The 21,171-nt window shown below is 49.2% G+C and overlaps 1 protein-coding gene across 1 annotated transcript in view; it reads left to right on the forward strand.

Annotated features, from left to right (window-relative positions):
• Positions 1–363: 363 nt before the first annotated feature.
• Cd247 (CD247 molecule) overlaps positions 364–21,171 on the forward strand; it is a 70,844-nt gene continuing 50,036 nt past the window's right edge. The window contains exon 1 of the mRNA XM_010633949.2: positions 364–527. Coding sequence (XP_010632251.1) covers positions 470–527 — 58 coding nt within the window. The 5' untranslated portion in view covers positions 364–469. The remainder of the gene's footprint in view (positions 528–21,171) is intronic.

Raw genomic sequence — 21,171 nt, forward strand, 5'->3', positions numbered from 1 at the left:
CCCGCCTCTTCACCTTACTGACCTGCCAAAGACGCTTGAGGGTCTAGGAAAGTGGCAATTGCTCTCACATGCACTGGGAACTCTCATTTGCCTTGGGACTGACTTCACCAGTCAAGAGAGATGGAAATTAGACAAGAATTAGGAAAATAAATAAATAAATAAATAAAGGGCCGTAGAATAATGGTCCAAGGAGCGGAAAAGCAAAATTGAGACAGTCAGGCTGATGCACACACTCACACCCCAAACCCTCAAACCTCCGGAGCTTCCTGCCTGTGAGCCAAAAGGGGGAGTGAGTTTCTCAGCCCGGCTGGCAGGTACTTTCTCAAAGGCCCACAGGCCTCCACTTCCTGAGGAGAAGACACAGCCAGCAGACTTCTGTGGCAGAGACTCCTTAGAGCCCTCTTTCCTCTGTGACTGGGCTGCAGCCCCCTGAGCCCCTGCCTGTTGGTACTGTGCTGGGGAGGCCAGGATGAAGGCGAAGACGCTGGTTATCGCGGTCACCCTGCAGGCCCAGCTCCCGCTCTCAGGTAAGGCCGATGGCTTGAAGGCAGAGGCCTTTTCAGGGCCCTTTGTGCGTTCGGGGGTAGGAGAGGGATAAGGAGGAGCCAGAGTCTCCTTGGTATCCTGTCCTCCCATATCAAGGGCTGCTGAGCGGGGAGAGTCCGTGACGGACAACCTGGGCATTGCTTTGGAGCCAGCTGTTTGCAAGCACAGCTGCCTGAGGAGTAGACTTTCCAGTGATAAGGAGGAGAAGAAAGTTTATGGCAGGGAATGATCAAGGGGACGGGAGCAGAAGAGAAAGTGAGGCAGCCCAGCCTGGAGAAAGGGAGAGAAAGCCAGCAGGATCGGGAAATGTCCAGAGGCCCAGATGCACGGGGCAGCGACGTTCTTCCAGTCACGCGCGGTCAGCTTCCTCCTCATGCTCGCTGGTGCAACACTCGCCACCAAGAGGACATCTCATTGGTCAGCCGGCGGGGTCATGGCCTCACCACCTCGGCAGGCCAGGGACCAAGTGGGGCGAAGGGCCTAGGTCAGGAGCAGGTACAGAGGCATGGAGTTTGCAGCCTTCTGCAGGGTACTGGCCATGCCCTGGCCCAGAGGGTCCTTGTCTACACTCAGGCCTATCATGGCTGCCCGAGGACACGCCCATCCTGGGCTGGGTGACTCAGCCACTACCCCCGACTCACAGAGGGACAGAGGAGAGGATACGCCTTGCCAAGTCACCACCATGAGAAACAGCCAGCCAGCAGGAGACCTTGCTACTCCCCCACACCTTCCAGTCCACGACATCTGGCTTTCCTATATGTTGTCGCTGCCATGTTTTCTGGCCCAGATGCTGGGGAGGAAAACAAGGGGAGTCAAAACAGACCACTCATGGGATCGGCATTTATGTAAGAAAAAGAGTGTATTTGGATGTAAAGGAATGGGGCAGGGGAAGTGGTCATGACCAGTGTCCTCCCTTCACTGTACAGCTCATCCCAGTGTGGAAGTTTTGTTTAGTGACAAGGCCGGGAGGTTAGGAGGGGCCATTGGACCTGTGTTCCTGCTAGGGAGCATGGCACAGCCCTGGGCTAGCAAGGCAGGGCTGCAGGGCCAAGTAACTGTGGGTTTTTCTGTAAGATCACAGCTCTCTTCTCAGAAAGACCCTGGTGAGGATGAGTCACACGGGCTGAGGAGGAGGGCATAGCGTGGCCCGTTCTTGTGTACACGAGACAAAGATCTTAACATCTGGGAACTCTGTGATCTCAGGGAAGCAGCTGAGGGCTGCAGCTGTGGACTCTGACTTCAGGCTGGGGGCGGAGGGCTGCAAGGAGGAGATGATCCCACCTTGCGGAGCCCTCACTGGTCCATTTGAGACAGAGTCCAAGTGACTTGGAGAGAAAGACTATGGCCGCCAGGTGTGGAGAACAAAGCCCCACCCAGAAGCTGATTTCCACACAGCTTGCAGGAGGACAGAACCTTAGGCAGACTGGGTTATTCACTTCTCTGAGCCATTTGCTCTGGTTCTGTGGGAGACCGAGACTGTAACTCTTTTCAGATAAGGCAGATAGGGAAAAGTTGTTCAAAGTTTCCTGGCCCAGGAAGGAGGTGACAGGAGACAAGTGGAGGCCTCGAGGGGCCTGGGACACTGAGGAGCGTGACGCACCAGGCTGCCTGGGTGCCGCTCACTCCGCTGTCCCCTGGACGAATGCTGCCCGGAGCAGAGTCGGGGTCTCCCCTGTGTTCTGCTCAGTGAAGTGACTCCTCCACACACACCTTCCCCACCACAAACATTGACTTGTTTGGGGGGCCTTTCTGTTTGCGTTTCTTTGGGGTCAAAGACAGTGTCGACCCAGTCTGTCCACAAGAATCTGCCATGATCCTCTCCACAGAGGCCTAGAGCCGGAAGAAACTAACATGGTGCGCAGGGTGGCTGGGTGCACATTTCCTGCGAACCCTCAGCTCCTCTGTGCCTCTGACTCCCTGCCCATTGTGGCCGAGAAGGCACACTGCTCAGTGTGGTCTTCAGGTCCGTGAGCAGCTCGGCTTTTAGTGGCTGGATGTGGTACAGGCCAATCACTGACCTTTCTAGCTCTGCCACCCCTCGGGGCCTCAGTCTTACCTCTAAAGTTAGATTAGTAAAACCAGCTGTGCCAGACAGAGCATGGCAGGCTGGTGACACGGGGTAAAAAGAATTTGCCAACAACAATTACAGGAAAGACAGAGTTTATTTAGATCCCTGTTGAGAGGGACAGTGAGCAAGTTTCCATGAGAAGTTCAGCACATTCAGGGTGATAGACAGGCCCTTTTATAAGGGAATAAAGACGCAGGCAAGGTCTGAGTTGGCAAATGCAGCTTTTCTAGAAATGCATCTGCCAGGGCTCCCCGTTCCTTGGATTCTGGGGAACACCAGCATCATGACTAAAGCTGCAAACTGGCGAGGTCTTGTTCAGGCTTCACAAAGGGCCCTCAGACTTACACAAGGTCTGTGTATTTGGAGAAGATATAACATTAGCCCAGGGGGAGGAAAGCATTTTTTAAAATTCACTTTTATCTCGTGCTGTGTTTTGTCCTCAGTAGTGTTGTGCCTCATGACTGCCTAGTTCCTGCTGGGCAGAGAAGTGTGTTGTCAAAGAAGTTTGGGTGCTGAGAGTTTTAACCCTCTTGTCACCGCAATACCTTCCTTGGAGAATGTGAAAATGAGAAGTGAATGCCATATCTATATATGATATATCTATATGGCAGCCAATAAGTGGGCGTTGCATTGATTGTTACCATCAGGCACATATTGGACTGAATTCCCGAGAAACGCCCGGCACAGGAATTGGAGACCTGGGCTGCGATTTCGTTTGCCCCCAGTTGCATTGTGGAGCAGCAGGGTATTTTCTCCATGTGTGGACACGCAGTGCATCCTCTCCTGAGTCCTGGACACACCCCTGCCGGCACAGAAACGCAGCCACAAGCCCTGTGGTGGGCACAATGGCCAAGGAGGTTCTCAACTGGGATGGATCATGGGGATGAGCATTACAGCCACCATTTTAATTTATGAAAGAGTGCGTGTAGGCAGCTATTTCTCCGAAGTGAAAACTTGTCTGAAAAATAGAAATACTGGGTAGATAATGAGGGGGAAGAAAATTCGAAACACGTTCTCATGGTCAGCAGTAGTCGCAGTGGCCACCCTGATCTGAAGCCGAGTAGCTGGAGGGGTGCACGATCACTAGGTACCCAAATATGAACATCTTTTACACCAGGTCTTTACTGAAACTGCTGGGAGGTGGGCTTGGGGACGCTTCTGTAAGTGACCAGCACTCGCTTTCATGGCCTTCACCCAACAGTGAGTTTTGACCTCCGACAGCCTGGCTCTGTGTTTCCAAATGCACAGCTCAGCTTTTCTGCCTTGTTCCCTCTCAGATTCAGGGGCTAAAAACCACATCTGCTGCCACTAAGCAGGTCCCAGAAACAGTCCGAGGATGCTCCGGCTTTGGTGTATCACCACCGCTGTATGTTTGAAAATTCTTTTTATTTTTGCTTTCGTTATTTTACAAATCAGATGTAATTTTGATTGGACATATGCTTTTACTTTCAAGAGGCACACACCTGTAATCCCAGCACTCTGAGGCTGAAGTGGGAGATGACAAGTGCTAGCCCAGCCTGGGCAATTTAATGACTTAGATCCTGTCACAAAATAAAAAATAAACAGGGGCTGGGGCTGCCCGGGGTTTAACTCCCAAGCCCAGAAGGAAAAATTTAAGCCAGGCATTTGACCTGTTAGTTAAAATCAAATGATCACTTTAGTCACTGCATGCTGGTAGCCATGGTTTCCAGCCCGCCAAACAACTCTGAATTCCCTGAGGAGTTAGAGGGTCCAGGCCTGCTTTGGACTCGGCACACAGCACAGTACCTAGGACAGTTGATTCGCAGTAAATATCAATGGTGATTGTTGAAGAATTACAGTGTGAATGAATGAAGGCAATCTAGGTGTTTCTGTGTGATTGAGTTGACTTTAATGATTTATTTGAGGGTCTCTTGGATTAGCATATTGGGAACTTTCCTCCAGATTACTTAGTGTCAAACAAGGTACTTCGAAAACAACACCAAACAGAAATCGGGACTTAAACTGGCAAAGTTGACAAGGGAGTTTGAGTAGCATGATTTGAAGTGAGTTACAGGTTAGTTTAAAATAAAATCCAGCCATTACTAAAACGTTTCTTGTTTGACTATATGAAATTCTGCTGTTTATTTTGGACCTATGAAAAAGATAATTTCATATCTCAAAACTGAAGAAAGATGCTCACTTTTTTTTTGATTTGGCTTTAACACTGCAAATGATCAAAAAACCCCAAAACAAACAAAAAAACAAGGATAACACCATTGGAGATTGTTAACTAATAAGCTAAGGAAAGGTACAAAGGAAGAGAAGACTGGATTACAGCATAAGTCAAATATTCAATCACCCAACTGCCTCAAAAATATGGAAATAAAATATAAATGATTAGCAGGATATATAACCATGATAGTTTGATCTAGGTTATTAAATAAATATTGCAGGTAGCTATCGCTTTTTCTCCTCTTCTTAATTTGAGGTACTTTAATTAAAATATCATAAAATCATTGAAGGAAATTTAAAAATTTTAAACTCATAATAAGCCATCCCAATAACTTTTTATTTTCACTTCTTTATATTCTATTCCAGCATTTTAAGAATGTTGTGGGTACATGTCTTTATATAATTTTTATCATAAAAATATTCACATGCTTTTTCTTAATATTTTATTGTAAGTATTACATTTTATGCTTAGACTTCCTGATTATTTGAATTTCTATATAAACTTCCATAGAGTGTAGACATCATATTTTCTTCACCATTTCCTTATTGTTGGATATGTAAGCTATTTCTAACGCTTATTGTTAAAGCTAACCCTTCAGAAAAATCTTTACTTATGTAGCTTTTATTAATTCCTTGGGCAAATCAAGGACTGACAATTTTAAAATGGGTTCAGATTAAAAACCAAAACAAAACATTTCACAGGATCCTCTAGCCTGCTGTTGAAAATAAACCTGTGGAAGGAAGTGATTTTTCAGCTCTCACTGACCCTCTGCAGGCAGATGGGGAGGGAGAGGAGAAAGGCCGAGCCTTTGTGTCACCGAGGTGCCCACCTCAGGGGCTCTTTCTTCCCCTGCAAGATGGCGATCGTGGTGCCTGCCTCGCGCAGGGCCTGCTGGGTAGAAATACTACACAGAGGTGCCCGTGCCCGGGGGTTCTGGGGAAGTCACAGCCATTTCCACATTTCCCCTACCTCCAGAACAGAAAGAATACCATTTTCCCAGGGCAGCTCAGCAGGAACTCGGGACTCGCTTGCTTTCTTGTTCCTCTTCTGTGACTAAGTTGCAGGGTACACTTGGAAAGAATTTTCTTTCTGTGCTTTAGTTTTCTCTCACCTGTGAGATGTGAAATGTCGGGAAGTCTCAGCATCTTTTTCAACTACAAGTCAATTATCTGTGGTCTTGAAATTAAGTTTTAAAGGATATTTAATTACCTAGTCCTCACCCCTCTGCACACAGTAGTACTGGGAACCTGAGCTTCATTCTTCCCTGCTGCTACAAAGGATTTTTTAAAAACCTGTATTGCCACATTATTGCAGTATTTCCACTTTCTGGTCGGAGGATCCGGTCCAAGGACACAGCTCCACATTTGCTGGCTTATCTCTTATGCTGTGTCTTGGGTGCAGATTCATTGCAGGTCACGCAGGACTTTGCTGGTGAGAAAGCCTGGCCCCACTCCAAGCAGCCGGAGTGCGGTGTTAGGACTTTCCACCGTCCGCTCTGCTTGCCAGTTGTGATCTGTGCCGCTCAGCACCTAGCTGCCGGGCTCGAGGGGAAGAAGCAAACGGAGAGCACTAGGGCAGGGCCGGGAGGCGCCCTGCCCACTCCAGACCGTGTTCTTCCTTCCAGCCCCTGCCCCTGCCGTTCCCGAGACCCTCAGCAAAGAAAGCAGAAGAATTCTCTGTATGAATGAGGAAAATGACCCTCGGTACTGGGGGGTTTGCTCAAGAGTAAGGCCAGGCCCCAGCACACTTTCTCAGTGGCAGCTCAGGGTGCTCTTTTTAAAACGTTTCTTTAAATTGTACGTGTACTGTGCACATTTGCAGTTCACGGTGGATATACATGCATCTGGGGAGCTGGTACACGTACGTAACGCATCTTAATTCTTCTTACGTCCCCTTCTCTCCCCGTCCATCTCCTGGTCCCCTTCCCACTTGCAAAAGATCGGTGTGTCTATTTTCTGTTATCTCTCTTTATTTCATTTTACATTATTTACGCTTTGGGTCCGGGCTCTGCACTCTGTGCACCGCGGTGCTGCCCGACCTGCTCACGGTTCGCACTCTCCTCGCCTGTGACTGGATTCTGGAGCGGACTTTGCAGCTTCTCCTCCTTGGAAGCGCTTATTCCTATTTTCTTCTTCACTTTATTTTATTTTATATTTTTTGGGGGAGGGACCAGGGATCGAACTCGGGTCCTTGTGCTTTTGAAGCAGGTGGTGGAACCACTGAGCTAAATCCTTTATTCATTTTAAAGGAAGCAATAATTATTGGGATGCTAAATATCTTTAAATATGTTTCTGCTGAGTATGACATATTGGGCTGTTAGTCTAGGACTATGTTTTTCTCTCACTCACATCTTTCCCAGATCTAATAAACCCATACTTTCCATCTTATTTATAATAAATATACCTGTTTTTGCACTTTCCTAGAGAGGGATGGAACTCAACTTGAGCTCAATTCATTCCTATGTGCACGGACATTCACCCTCCTTTGCCTTATGCACTGGTATAAGATAACAAATTTAATCGTACTGAGAAGCCGTGGCCCCAAATACCTGCCTGTAATCTGGTAAGAATGCATTTTCCTCTGGTGTGGAAGGTTTTTAAAGGGATTAGATTTTTAAAAAGAAAAAATCATTGTGACACCCCCCGCAAGGTCCCAAGGATCAAACTCAGGACCTGTGTTTGCGTGGCAGGTGTGGCACCACTGAGCTAAATCCCTGGTTGTGGGTATGAGATTTTAAGAATAGGGTTACACTGTTAGGTTGAGACTGAGCTGAGATTTAATTTTTTTTACAGAATCCCTAAGGAGTGAGAGAATTGTCTTTTGAGTTGCAAGTGTCTATAAACCATTTGCAATTATTAATGTCAAATTTTAGACTTGGGTCCACTTGCATCTGTCCAGGCTGGGCTCAGGGAGTGCAAACCTTTGCTGGTGGCACAGAGCTGAACACCGTAATAAGGCTGAGGCTCGAAGCAAAATGCACAAAGCATCGAAGGGCCAGATGTGCAGTGCCTGCCCCTCCTGGAGTGGCCCAGACGCAGCTGGGAGGAGAGGTGGCCAGAGGCAGGTGTTCAGCTGCTTCTGCAGACGTTTGCAGGGGTGGTGGCCTGTGGGTGCTGTGGCCTTGGCCCAACAGTGTGGAGGACAGCCCAGCTTGGGATGTACACTGACACCAACAACAAAAAAAATCTTACTCCTCTCCTTTGCTGTAGGGGGGGGGGAATCAGCCAATTTTCAAAATTGTGCTGGCTCTAAGATATACCATGAATGACACTCTCAGTTGGAGCCGCTCAATCACCATCTAGGCTGGTGGAGAATTGGAGAAAAGAGGTACTGCAGGAGAAAGAGAAGAAAAGAGAGGATGGGTGAGCCAGGCATGGCGGCACATGCTTGTAATCCCAGTACTCTGAGAGGCTGAGGCAGGAGGGTGGCAAGTTTGAGCCCCACCTGGACAATTTAATGACTTAGCAAGACCCTGTATCAAAATAAATGGTAACAGAGTGCTGGGTGGGAGTGTGTGTGGCTCAGTGTAAAAGTCCTGGGTTCAATACCCAGCTTGGAAAAAGTAAAACAAAATGAAAAAACGAAACAGAAAAGGTAGGCTGGAAGTGGGAAGTGGAGATTGCAACCTGTTGCTGCTGGACACAGACTGGGGGAGCAGCCTGCTGCAGGGGGAAGGCCACTGAGCCGGGCGAGCCGAGCCCCGTGGGTTGCAGGTCAGCGTGAGTGCCGGCAAATGTGGCTGGTGACCCTCATACTTTGGTGGTGCAGGGCCTGTGCCCCGTGTGCAAGTGCTGCTGATGTGTGTGCACCTGCAGGTGTGAGGTGTCTTCTGTGGTGCCTGTATTGCTCACCTCTATGTGGATGGTGTCAGAGAACTGTTTTTGTGGGCACCAGAGAGTGGCCTTGTGTGTGTGCGTGGTGCATTTATTTAAGAGACTTTGGTGGCAGCAGGACAGGTCTGCAGAAACATGGGCAAGGCTGCTGGGAGCTTGCGAGCAGGGTGGGTGAGTAGTGGGACTAATATGTCCCTGAGCACATCCAGGGATTCTGTAGGAAGGAAGCAAGAAAACTTCCGTCCAGTCTTGAATCTCTACCATGGTGAGGAGATGGGGAGTGGATTCTTCAGGGATATGCGGATTTCTCAGAACTCTCCTGTTCCAGCTTAGCTAGGCTTTTCCTTCTCTGCACCTTCCTCTTCCCAAGTTCCCAGGACTTAGAAGGCTGCCTCTGTGTACCCCGACCCGTGGAAAGCCTGGCCACTCCTTATCGCCAAGCCCGGAACGGTGGGGATCTCCCAGACCCATCGCTGATGTTGTGTGCATTAAATTAACAAAAGCAGGTGGAAAATTGTTCTCAGAACTTGGGGGTTAAAAACCCAACACAAATATTTCCCTACAATGAACCTCTCGTGCAGTTTCAGGAACGCTTTCCTATCAGCAGAAAATGTTGCATCTCCCCAAATTCTCACCAGTTCTTTACACAGTGGCCATCCTATGCGTTGTAGCTAAAGCTGTCAAGATACATTTGATGCTTTTCTTTCTTGCAGGATGGCTCCTGGTGGCCTACTTTAGTTAGGTGATAAAAACAGATATTCATAGTATCTCATTATTTAAGCCACTTGTCAGTGGGTAAATACTTGCCGTGTACCTCTCACGAGTTCTGTGTCAAACAAACAACCCTTCCTCAGATGGTCGGCCTAGTTGGCCCGTTGACCAGACCCATGTCTTAGGGGTGGACATTGAATAACTGGCAGCCCGAAAATTAAGGAAGGCTTCTCTGGTCCTGGATATCATGGTCATAGTTTTCACAAAAAGAAGTCTGAATTTGCCTTCAGGCTCCCTTCTTTGCGGTCTGGTCTAATTTTCATCATTTTGTGGTCCTGAGCTAATTTCCACACTGCATTTAGGAGAGCAAGTGTGTATTTGAGGGGATCCCACCCAGGTCTGTTTTGAGTTAGACTATAGAGCTTCAGAGAGTTCTCCTTTGATTTCTATGAGTAGAGAGAAATCTTTGTCTTTTCTCCCACTTAACTCTGAATGCTTCAAAGTCCGACCTATATAAAATACACAAATGCTTTCTGGACAAAATGATTCTTGTCCATTTTCTTTGGGCTTCGATGGGTACAACAAAGACTGAACTACAAAAGGTTGGCAAAGAGGACTATTCTTTTTCTTTCTATTAAGCATAGAAGCTTCAAAAGAACAGCCCGAAAGTCAAATAATTGTATCCACCACCGCTCACCCATCCATGTCCCTGCTGACCAGGCCTGTGAAATCCCCTTTAAAATCATGGCCAGCTCTCACCTGCTCACTGCAAATGTTGTACTGTTAAATGATCCCATCCGTAGTTCCACGAGAGAGGCTGCTATAAAGCAGACTGGCCATTTTCAACTGAGCAACTCATCAGGGAACAGCTCTTGGGGTGAAGGTGGTGGGATGCTTCTAATTTTCAAAGTTCTGTAACCTTGTGTTGGAGAGGGAGCTACTTGGAGATGAGAAATGGATTGTGAATAGGGTCAGCCACAAACACATACAGTCCAAAGGAGCCAAGGGGAGAGGAGTCAGAAGAAGATCTAGGGAGCGGGGTTTTGATCTTCATAGCAATTTCTTGATTTCACTGGTTTGGAAAACACATCGTTAGTTTCTAGCTATGGCTCTAAATCAGATTTAAAGCTGACCTTGTGCCTGATTTGTTTGAGTCCATAGCTTCCTCAGAAAATTCTTGTCAGCCATTTTGAAGAGCAAAATGGGTCCCAGACACCAAGGGACAAAAAGCTAGTTAGAAATTTATGAGTGTGTGGTGGGGTGTTTTTTGTTTGTTTAAGCAGCACTCAAGCCTGGAATAATTTCAATGAAAGCAAAATAGAACAGAAATATAAACTCCCAATCAGCCAATCATCTCAAATTCAGTGCTAAATGATCGCCAGAGGAAGTCATTATTAAGTTGCTGGGTCATCTCTGTAGAGTGGCAAAAGAGCCTGCTGGTTGGCTTGGTTATTGCTGCTCTCTCTGGAGTCCCCTGGAACTCATGGTCTTTCTTCACAAGTTCGACCCTGTGTTGTCACCGAGCTCTTCCGCCACCTCCATTTCCTTGAAGGTTAAAAAAAAAATCCTTTCAGAGGGAACAGTCATATTTATTGGGATTTTGAATTACGTACATTTAAAATAATATAATACCAAAAAATTAAGGTCTTGTTTTGTGTGCAGTATTCAATGAAATGTTACTCTCCTTTTGCATTAATCTTGGTTTTTCAAAATCTTCAGGAATGCACCTATCTTGTAGTCTGAAGCGGGGCCTTGAGGTTGCAGATGAGGGGGCTGGGTGGGGATTAGGGATGCTGCCATGGAGTTTTACCTTCAGTGACAAGATCAGTAGACGGTGCCTCTCTGGGAAGGTTTTTCATGACTGGACTGGGGCTGACTGATATATCAGAATCACAGGATATTTGAGCTGGAAAGGGTCATAGATTCCTCCAGGCTCCACTTATGGATTTACCAGACAGAGTGGGGAAGAAGGTTCAGGAGATCAAGACAGCAGCCAAACCAGACAGTAAGCAAGGGGCAGAGTCAGCCGCTGACCCCGGGACTTCTGCTCCTTGTTCTAGCTGTCTGTGTCCTGGACCCCAGGCTGCCCTGCTATAGGCACAGCAAACAGTGCTTCCGGGCTGCCCACAGGGTCTCGGGTGTACATCAGAGGGCCTCGTGCGGGAATGGCAACCACAGAGGAGCTGCAGGTGGCAGGCATGTGACCTCAGCCTGCCTACCGATGGGGGCCCAGACAGTGGCAGCCCTTCCCGAGCACGGGGATGGCCTTCATCTGCTGGGGGAGGGGTGAAAAAGGCACAGGGTCACACTCACCAAGGAAATGGCTGTAGACACCATGCAGGAAGCTCATCGCCTGCCACTCCGGGACACTCCATGTCCCCACGTCCTAAGATGTTTTGTCCTGTGGAGCCAGGGGCTCTGGTGCCCTGCCCACCTGTAGGACATCAGGTTGCTGGAAGGCGAGGGACAGCACTTGGCTTCCTTCATGTGGGCCTCGCTCTGAGGGCTTTCCAAGAAGATGAAGTCAGCGTTCCACCCAGAACCCTATCAGGAACAAGGAGGCAGGTGGGCCAGTGGGGAGAAAGCTGTACCTCCCCCCGACATGCAAGCTCACACAGAAATGAGTGTGAACAGGGTGCTTTTCTCCCACATAGACGGTCCATAAAAGTTTAATGAGCAAACCAAGCATGCGTGTCCATGTCTGTAATCCCAGCCCTCAGGAGGCTGACCCAGGATTGCAAGTTCAAGGTCAGCCTGGGCTACATAGGGAGACCCTGTCTCAAAAAAAAAAAAAAAAAAGAAATTAATAATGAACAAGTGTCACAAGTAGCTCATACCACTAATGTATGTAGGTTTAGAAAGTTTTTTAGGGTACATAAATTATATGTTAAACAAATATGTCAGCCACTTTACTCGTTAGATGAGGCCCTCAGAATCTTTTGTATGAGAGAATGTTATAGAAACATTTAAATAAGAGAGTGTTTTTTAAGGAGGTGCTGTAGTGGATTCTTGAGGATGATGACGACTCATTTACCAGTTTAGTAATTTTCATGAGAGGGCATGCTGGCTGCTTTCCCTCTGCCTATGAAAGCCACTGATGCTCAATCACAGTTGATTTTAATTTATTGGATTTTCTTAGAATTAACAGACCTCTTACATTTTTGTGACAAGCACATACTTTCCAGTCAGTTGCTCATCAACAGATGAGCTCTGTAAGGGCAGATCTTGGAAGATTCCCTTCTGGGGCTTTTATCAAACTCCTTCTACCTGGAATCCACGGTTCCCTGTCCTTGCCCAGACAAAGAGGGACAGACGAGACACCTCTTTGTGCCCGTACATCAGAGATATCCTGATTCTCTGCTGAGACTGTGCAGAACCACAGTGGCCATAAGGACGGTGACCCCCTGATCAGAGGCTCTGGCAGCCACACTTGCTTCTAATGGTGACAGGATGTCCGGTTCAGGCTGAGCTGTTTGGGGGAAAGAAGACTAAAACCAAGTCATTTTCCTATTAGCAAAGAGGGTGTTTTTAAGAGTGCACTTTATTGCAGAACTCTTACCAGAGGGAAGAAAAAGCAAAGCAAAGCTGTTTTGAGTTTTTGAGAAAATTTTGTGTGATGTCAGGTGTTGTACTTGGTGTCCAGGCCGAGGAGCCACACGTTTTAAGCAGAGAAGGAAATGGGGCTTATTTTACGTGCTGTTTACCTGCATGAGGATAACTAATCCTGTGGCAGTTGTGTCGTGTCTTCATTTCTCAGGGACCGCAGAGATATGTGGTTAGCGCATGAGCCAGGACCTGAATGCCCTGTTGCTGAGGGTGCCTGGAAGTGAGCGTGGGCTGCGTAGGAGCAGTGGCAGGGTTTGAAGAAGGAGTTGAGATTTGCTCGCTACATGGGGAAAGGAGTTAGAAAAGGACCGGTCTCTGGAGGACACAGAATGCCCTACCCCAGGAAATCGGCTCCTGCTGGCCTCCCCCTCTCTGAGCGTCTCTGCCTTCCAGCTGGTCCTGGGTGGAAGAGGCTGGGGCACCTCTCACTGGTGGTCCTCGGCACCCAGCGTGGTGTCCACTCCTTCTCCACACCAGGTGCTGACCTGCCTCAGTGCTCCCCACAGAGTGCGCTCTAACAGCGAGGCCCGGCCTTCTGCTTGGATGGGATATCCTTATCCCAGCCGGCTGTCGCAAGGCTCCTAAAGAACAGCTTCACCAAGGTCTAAAACAAAGGCATCTGGCCGGGCGTGGTGACGCACACCTGTAATCCCAGCACTCGGGAGGCTGAGGCAGGAGGATCACTGTGAGTTCAGACCAGTCTGGGCTACATAGTGAGTTCCAGGTCAGTGTCGACTACATAGTGAGACCCTGTCTCAAAACACCTAAAACAACGCATCTTCCCAAGCTTCATCCTGCAGGACGTTAAGGCTGTGCTACAGAAAGAGGAAACTACTTTTGGAAGTGCTCCTTTCAGCTCACTCAGGAGAGTTTTGTTTATTGGTGAACTTCCAGCTGTACATGTGCATTCCACGTATCCGGGGGAAAGAGAGGAGACGGAGATGTACGATGTCGTTGAAATTGTTTTTCTTCAGGGAGCCTCCGTTAAATGGCTTGTAGATTACACTTGGAGAAAGGCTCAGTCAAAAACTCTACTGAGTGACTTAAAATGTGAGGGCTCTAAGGAGAAAGACACGCAGCAAGGGGAGACCATTGCCCCAGGCACTGCAGGACACACAAGCCCAGAGAGGGGCCCCTGAGCCCCCCCAGACCCAGCAGCCTCTCCCCAGGCTCCTGGCCTCTGCTGGCCCAAGGAGGATCCAGTTGCTAATTGGTGGCCAACTTGAGAAGCTCTCTTTACTGATTTCCCTTCTCTTTTCTGCCTCACTCACTTCCCCACATGCATATTTCTGTTGCTAATGGCACAGTACACAGACAGGGTAAATAATAGAGAGGTTTATCCTGGCTCTCGGTTCTGACCCAAGGCTTAGGCCCTGCGTCTGGTGGTGGCCTTCTTTGTGAATGCATGGGCCAGGGTGCGCTGGCTGCTTTCTCTCTATCTATAAAGCCACAGATGCTCAGTCGTGGTGGCCATACCCCATGGCCCTCTCTAATCCTGGTCACTTCCCAAAGGCCCCACGTCTAAACATCACGGTCAGATGAACCTTGCACCCTTTGAAGACTTCGTAATGGGGAGTTTTCGGAGAGGACAGACTACATTCAAGTCATAGCATTTACTGAATCAGTTAGCTGGGGCTGTACTCAAATACCACAAACGTGGCCTGGGAGATGGGAATTCTTTGCTGAAAGTTCTGGAGCTACAAGTTCGATCCAGATGTCAGGAGGGTTGATTTCCTGTGAGGGCTGCGGGGAAGAATCTGGTCCCTGCCTCTCCCCAACTTCTAGCAGTTTGCTGGTGGCCTTCAGCATTCCTTGGCTGGTGGTCACATCGCCTCCACTTCCAGCTTTCATTTTCTCGTGGTGCTTTCCCCACGAGGGTCTGTGTCCAAGTATCCATGTTTTTCCCAGGACACCAGTCATTTTGGTTAGGGTCCTTCATCGCGACCCCGTCTTATTTTGGTCATCTACAAATATCCTGCTTCTAAACAGTCACATTTACAGACACTGGAGGCTCATACTTCAGCATCTTCTGGGATGGCTCAAACACACAACACCTACTGAATCTCCCTGAGGTCATCTCCTAAGGAAACTATCTGGTCTCTAATCGGGGTCTGCTTCTAGAGGAACCCAGATTGAGACACCCTCTGAAAGATGCCGGCTCATGGGTGTGGAAAGGTCGAGGGATTTCCCTAGCACAGGACCCTTGCAGAAATTCTGATTTGAGTCAGTATTTTAATTTCTTACTTAGACAGAAGGATATGCTTCTTGACTTCTCTCAAGACTCTGTGGAAGTCATTTCTAGGGTGGCTCCGTTTCTTTGTTTTGAATGCTGACTGTTGTTTCCCATGACGTGGGCAGTGGGGACTGGGAAAGGACAGGCAAACTGGCAGTGAGTCCACAGCGGGTTGGGGAGGATACCTCCAGCCTGGGGGCCTCTCCAGCCCCTCCTAAGTTGACCTGAAACTGCAGAAGCTGGACTTGTCGGTCGGCGGCCCTCCCCACCCCCAGATGATGGAATGAGTGCATCTCGGAGGGAGGGTACCTCCGCCTCCGGAGCACTGGGATCGCCCTTTAGAAAAACATCACCAGCACATTCTGCAGTCTCGAGATGAGTCTGCACGGTAATTGAAGCAGGAAGGCTCATTCCAGATTTTAGACAGTTCTTCTACCTGTTTCAGAACCTCCCTTCCTCCTCCAGCTCTGAAATCTCGGCCACGTGTAGCAGGGGAAGTGGCCGTGGGACCCTGACCCCAGCAGAGGCCACCCTGCAGCCGGGGCTGGCACCCTCTGTTGCTGGGGCCTTAGGCTGGGGAAGGAAGAAGCAACCCAGAGTGTTCTCAGGGCCTCCACCTGTGAGGAAGTGGTTCCAGCCCAGACCCAAGCCAAAGGCTTCCTGCACGGTTTCCTTGGAAAGAGGCCCTGGGGATTGGCTGTGATTCCCATAGCTTTCTGCAGTCAGTAGCATTTGAGAAACTAGATTAGGGTTCAACAGCAACAAAAGACTGTGTGAGTGTGTTTCAGTTCAGTGTAAATTTTATTTCTAGTGAGACTGCTTGTTTACAAACCAGGTGTATAGGCCAGGACTGGGGATGACCTTGATTTTCTTTGCTACAGCAGGAGATGGTAAAGATGAGAGAGAATGGAGAGAGGAGAGAGAGAGAGAGAGAGAGAGAGAGAGAGAGAGAGAGAGAATATGAAATAGGAAGGGACAGGAATTGTGTTAAAGGCATATTCACGGGGAAGAATACATATTTCCTAATTCCTTTTCTTTTCATTAGCAGTAGCACTGGCTGAGCTTTGGCCACGCGGATTGTGAGAGGGGACTGGCCTTGTTTCTAAGCTACTGTAGGATGTGGTCGCTCCTGCCGTCGAGGGGGGCACTGTGTTCACCATCCCCTGGCTGCGCTCACTGGTGGACTTTGGAGCCCTCACTCCTGTCCCCACCCCTTAGCCTCGTGCTGCTCTCCCTTGGGGAGCATAGAAGCTCTCAGATCTGTGCTCCTCGTCGGAGGGGTCTCGTGAGGAAGCCAACTTCGCTCTGCATAAAAAATGCTGGGCTTGGTGCGTGGCCACGGCCTCGGTTCCGCTGGCTGGCAGGGCTGTCACACTGCTGTCGCAGTCACCGTCCAGCGCCTGTGTCATTCATTAATGTCGCTACGCTTTGCTGTTCCAGTGGCAGGATTCCTGGGCAGGGGCCCTGGTGATTATTTCTTGGTCCCTTGGGTGTCTGAAGTCTACCTTTGGACGCCCTCTCAGATGACAACCGGGGGATAAGCCATAGTCGGCACGCTCTTTCTCTAAAGCACCAGAGGGCATATACTGAGGCTTTGGGGTCTCTGTCACAGCCACGCAAGGCTGCTGCTCCTGCACAGCAGCCACACCTCTGACAGACAGGTGAGCAAGCCGGTGTCCGACGGAGTGCCGCTCAGAGAGGCAGGCTGCCACTCTGCTTTCCGGCCTTCGAGTCGTACTTTGCAGTGGGGACAGGGGCAGAGGCCTGGGTGCTCCCCTACCCGCTTCTCTTCTTGCTCCTGCTCTTCTGCCTCTGGCTGTGAGAGGAATCCCCACCCTGTAAGCATCTGCCAGCCTCCTAGCACCAGGGAGACACCCCAGAAACCCTCTTTAGGGGGTCACACAGCCCCAGGGGGTGATAGGCCTCATCTGCGGAGAAGCACAGGGGCCAAGCTTAAAACCAAGAGCACACAACGTTTGTGGGGGGCGTCCTCAAGGCAGAGGGCCTCCCCCCTAAAGTGAAATGGAAAACCAAATGCGATTCAGCTGGCCTGAGAGATAAACGTGTTTGTTGCTATTCTCTGGTTTGCTCTGTTGGTGGAGAGTTTAGTCATGGGAGTTTCTATTCTCGGGAACTTGTTAACACATCACAATACACAGCTCCTTCGTCTCCAAAATAAGTCTGTGCATAGCGGGGGGAGCCATGAGGAGAAATCACGTGTGGTGGAATAGCTGTGAGGGCTTTGAGATCATCAGATAAAAGTGAATAAACAACATGCATGTGGCCCACAGGCTGCCTCTTTCGTTGGTGCCAGAAGCTGTGAATGTAATTTTAAAAAGCTGCCATATTCTATTCTAAACGTGGCAGAACTTTCGAAATTGTGTTGATTTTTAAAATGAAAATCCAGAACCCGGTTAAGGATTGCTAAAGATAGACTAGAATTAAAGAACAATCTGGTAGAGAGGGCACCGAGGCCCTGGGGGAAGCCAGACTTCCCTGCTGGGAGACAGAGAGCAGCATCAGGGTGCTCAGCCTTGCCTTCCAGGTGATCTCTCATCGCAATGGGCGCATCGTCCTGTGGATGCAGGTGTCTCCTTCGGGTCATGAGTAAAATAAGTTGGGTTTTGTGGCTCCGTTTCACGATCTAGCGAACACTTCTCCAGGGAAGTGTAAGGCAGACTTGCACCCAGGAGGCGTTTCACACAGCAGTGATGAGGCGGGGAAGCCAATAAAGAGAACCCACGAGACCAGGGAAGGTAGGACTGCGTGTGGTCATCATCAGGTGAGTCCTGGATCACACTTCTTGCTGTGCCAAGCACTTCTACCTAGATGATCTCACAAAAAAACCCAAGCCCTGGGGCATGGGAAGGTAAGGCCTGCTTTCGCCCATGGGGAAATGAAAGCTTTCAGGAGTTGATTTGCTTCTGCTCGGGAACTGAGTTGGAATTTGAGTCCTGGGTTTGGATCTTGGTTCTCCCTCTGCACAGTCACGCGTGAGCAGGCTGGGATGGGGCGTCCCAGGCTGAGTGACCTCATTGGAAAGAGCATCCTGCAGTAATATTTGTTCTTGAGCTTTCAGTAGCACACACACTTCTCATTTTCTGTCTGTTTTCCTCTTAGAGGTTACATTTTCCATTCCTGATTTTAACCCAAAGTATGGCTTCCGTGAATTCCACGAGCCACTCTTGAACAAGGCAAGCTGGAGAAACACCCAGTGCTCACTGCCTAGACTAACAGGATGTGGACACGTCAGGGCCCGGCTCAAGCTCAGTCGTGGCTAAGTCTGCACAGTTTAACTCTAACAACAATTTCTAGGGACGTAACAGCTGTTCCAGTTGGGTCTGCTTCCTCCTGACTGAATGCTTACAGCAGTTTCTCGCTCTTGGTGCTCTTGGCATCCTGTACTGGGTGACCTTTCGTAGCGGGTCTGTCCTGTGCATTGGGCACCGCTGACCTCTGCCTACCAGGGGCACGGAGCACCCCACCCTGACAAGCCTGAAGGACTTCGTGAGGAGCCAGATGTCGGGGAAGGGGCAGTAAATTGGTGTCATCATTTTTTGTTGGTCATTCAGTGATGCCGAGTCCATGCCTGCCAATTTAGTCTGACTTTATTCTGGTCCTTACATTGACCAGACTGCTAACAATTGATCTACTACGAAGTACTTTCTCAAATACTAATTGAAACTATGGCCCTCGGGGTACCTGTGAGCATGGCTTTGGGAATGACTCTCAAGGAGCGCAGCCATAAACCCCAGCGAGCAACTCCTTGACTCGGCATCTCTCTGCCTTCTGTCTGCATTTCTGTTCCTGATGGTGGGGCTGACGGAAGTCGGTTTAAACCAGAAGTGGGAAGAGATTAGATTTAGGAAACAATCAGATCTGAATTAAAATTCTGGCTTTACACATGTGTGCAGGCACACACACACACACACACACACACTCACACTCCGGTGTCATCCTTACCTAGCTATGTAACCTTGGGCTCTGAAACTGTCTTCTAAAAGTGAAGCTACTTCTACTTATCTTGAAGTGTTGTTGGGAGAATTAAACTAGTGCATGTAAAAAGCCCAGGTGGAGCTAGGCACGTGACACTGGAGTAAATGTTTTCTATTAGCACAAATTTGAAGAGAGTGAGTGCCTGACTGGGTAGGAGCGAGGCCCCGTGGAGGCGCGGTAGCTCTTGAGGACTCCGGGTGGCTCTTGAGGACTCCCGGTGGCTGTGACTGTCTGCGGCTGCTGTCAAGGGCCTTCCGATGACCCCGAAGCTGGTGCTCATCTCCAGCTCCCTGGATGCCGTCTGCATCTGGCCTCACCCTGTGTCCCTGCTCCTCTGATTCCTGAGGGACCTGGGCATTCCAGAAGCAAGGCTGGGGAGCTGTGCACCCCTATAGGAGAAATCCAGATGTTGCTGGTTATAGCCACTGATCTCGAGCGTAAACCAACCCAAGCCACCAAGCAGCAGCGTGCCGGGAACGTGAGCAGAGAGTACAGCAGAAGCCACTGCTTTTGTTGAGGGCTGGAGGGGAGGCTAAGGGTCAGGGGGTGGCAGAAGGCCAGGACTGAGCTGCTGGCATCCGTGGTCCATCATATCAGGGCCAAAGGGAGCATCATGGAGAAAGGGCCAGATGCTAAGTAAACTGTGGGCAGCGCAGCCTGAGGCGAAGCCTTTGGCATCGTATCTCTTCCCTCTGCATCCTGGAATCTGTGCTTGGCCAAGAACCTCGAAGACTCCATTGTCGCTCTGTTTATTTCACTGGTCCTGAGCGGGGAAATGACAGAACTGAAAGCTGGTGACTGAGCCACAGAGAGGCCTCAGGTGGAAATCAGGTCAGACTTGGGCAGGTGCCCGGGTAGGGAGTTCTGGGTTTGTTCAGTGCAGCGTCTGTGTTTCTAGCTCTGCTCTCAGCCTGGCACCCTCTGTTCCACCAAGCCACACCCCTGGTCCTTGTCTTACTTCGTCTTCTCATGTGCCAACCACAGCTACAACTGTTGTATCTTTGCTTATTTAATTTTGCCCCTAAAAGAAACAATTTACTACTCAGAAAACTTCCCTTGCCCTGGAACTCTGGAGGAAATAGGAACTAAACAAAAGAGAGCCTGGAAGTCAGCGATCCTCTGGTGTCCTACTTCAAATTGAGTGGACTTCATTTTCTGCTTCCAGAACCTCAAACACATTCTCAAAGATAATATTTATCATATTTTACAAGGTCAAAAAGCATACTGATTCTGGAAAACTTGGAAGGTATAGAAAAGAGCAAAGAAAAAACCCAAATCATTTTTTAAAACACGTCATCCCTGAGACTCAAGTGTACCCAGCACTGTCCTAGCTGGGGATATGTGCATTTAATTTTGTAACTGTTCTTTTCACATAACAGTAAATCGTGGCCATCCCTTCTTGCCGTTAAGTATTCCTCAACATCAATTTTACTGCCCATAAAGTGCTGTAATTTATTTTACCTCCACCTGTCGTTGGACGCTGAGATGGCTTCACATCCTGACACTTAGTGAGTAATGCTTTCATGGATGCTGCAGGCACTCCTGTGCATACATTCCTGCTCACGGGCATGGTTATTTCCTTGGCGTGAATGCCTGGCCAGAGAGCTGCTGGCTGGCACCCACTGCCCCTGGTGGCTTTGTGAACCCAAACTGCACCCCAAGCCCTCTCCTTCTGATGGCAGTCACAGGTGGCACGGTGCATGTCACACACCCCTGGCCTGCTCTCCAATGGGCCGAGCTGGTGTCCTTCCAAGAACAGTCCTCAGCCAACTGTGGTGGTGCAGGCCTATAAGACCAGTCCCTTGGGAGGCTGAGGCAGGAGGATCATAAGTTCGAGCACCATGTGTGCAACTTAGCAAGCCCCTGTCTCAAAAACTGCAAAGGCCTCGGGATGTAGCTCAGTGCAAGGGTCCTGGGTTTGATGCTCAGTACCTGCCCCCTACACACACACACACACACACACACACACACACACACACACACA

Source organism: Fukomys damarensis, unplaced genomic scaffold (genome assembly GCF_012274545.1).
Source record: "Fukomys damarensis isolate Sample0158 unplaced genomic scaffold, DMR_v1.0_HiC HiC_scaffold_19, whole genome shotgun sequence".
Classification (NCBI taxonomy): domain Eukaryota; kingdom Metazoa; phylum Chordata; class Mammalia; order Rodentia; family Bathyergidae; genus Fukomys; species Fukomys damarensis.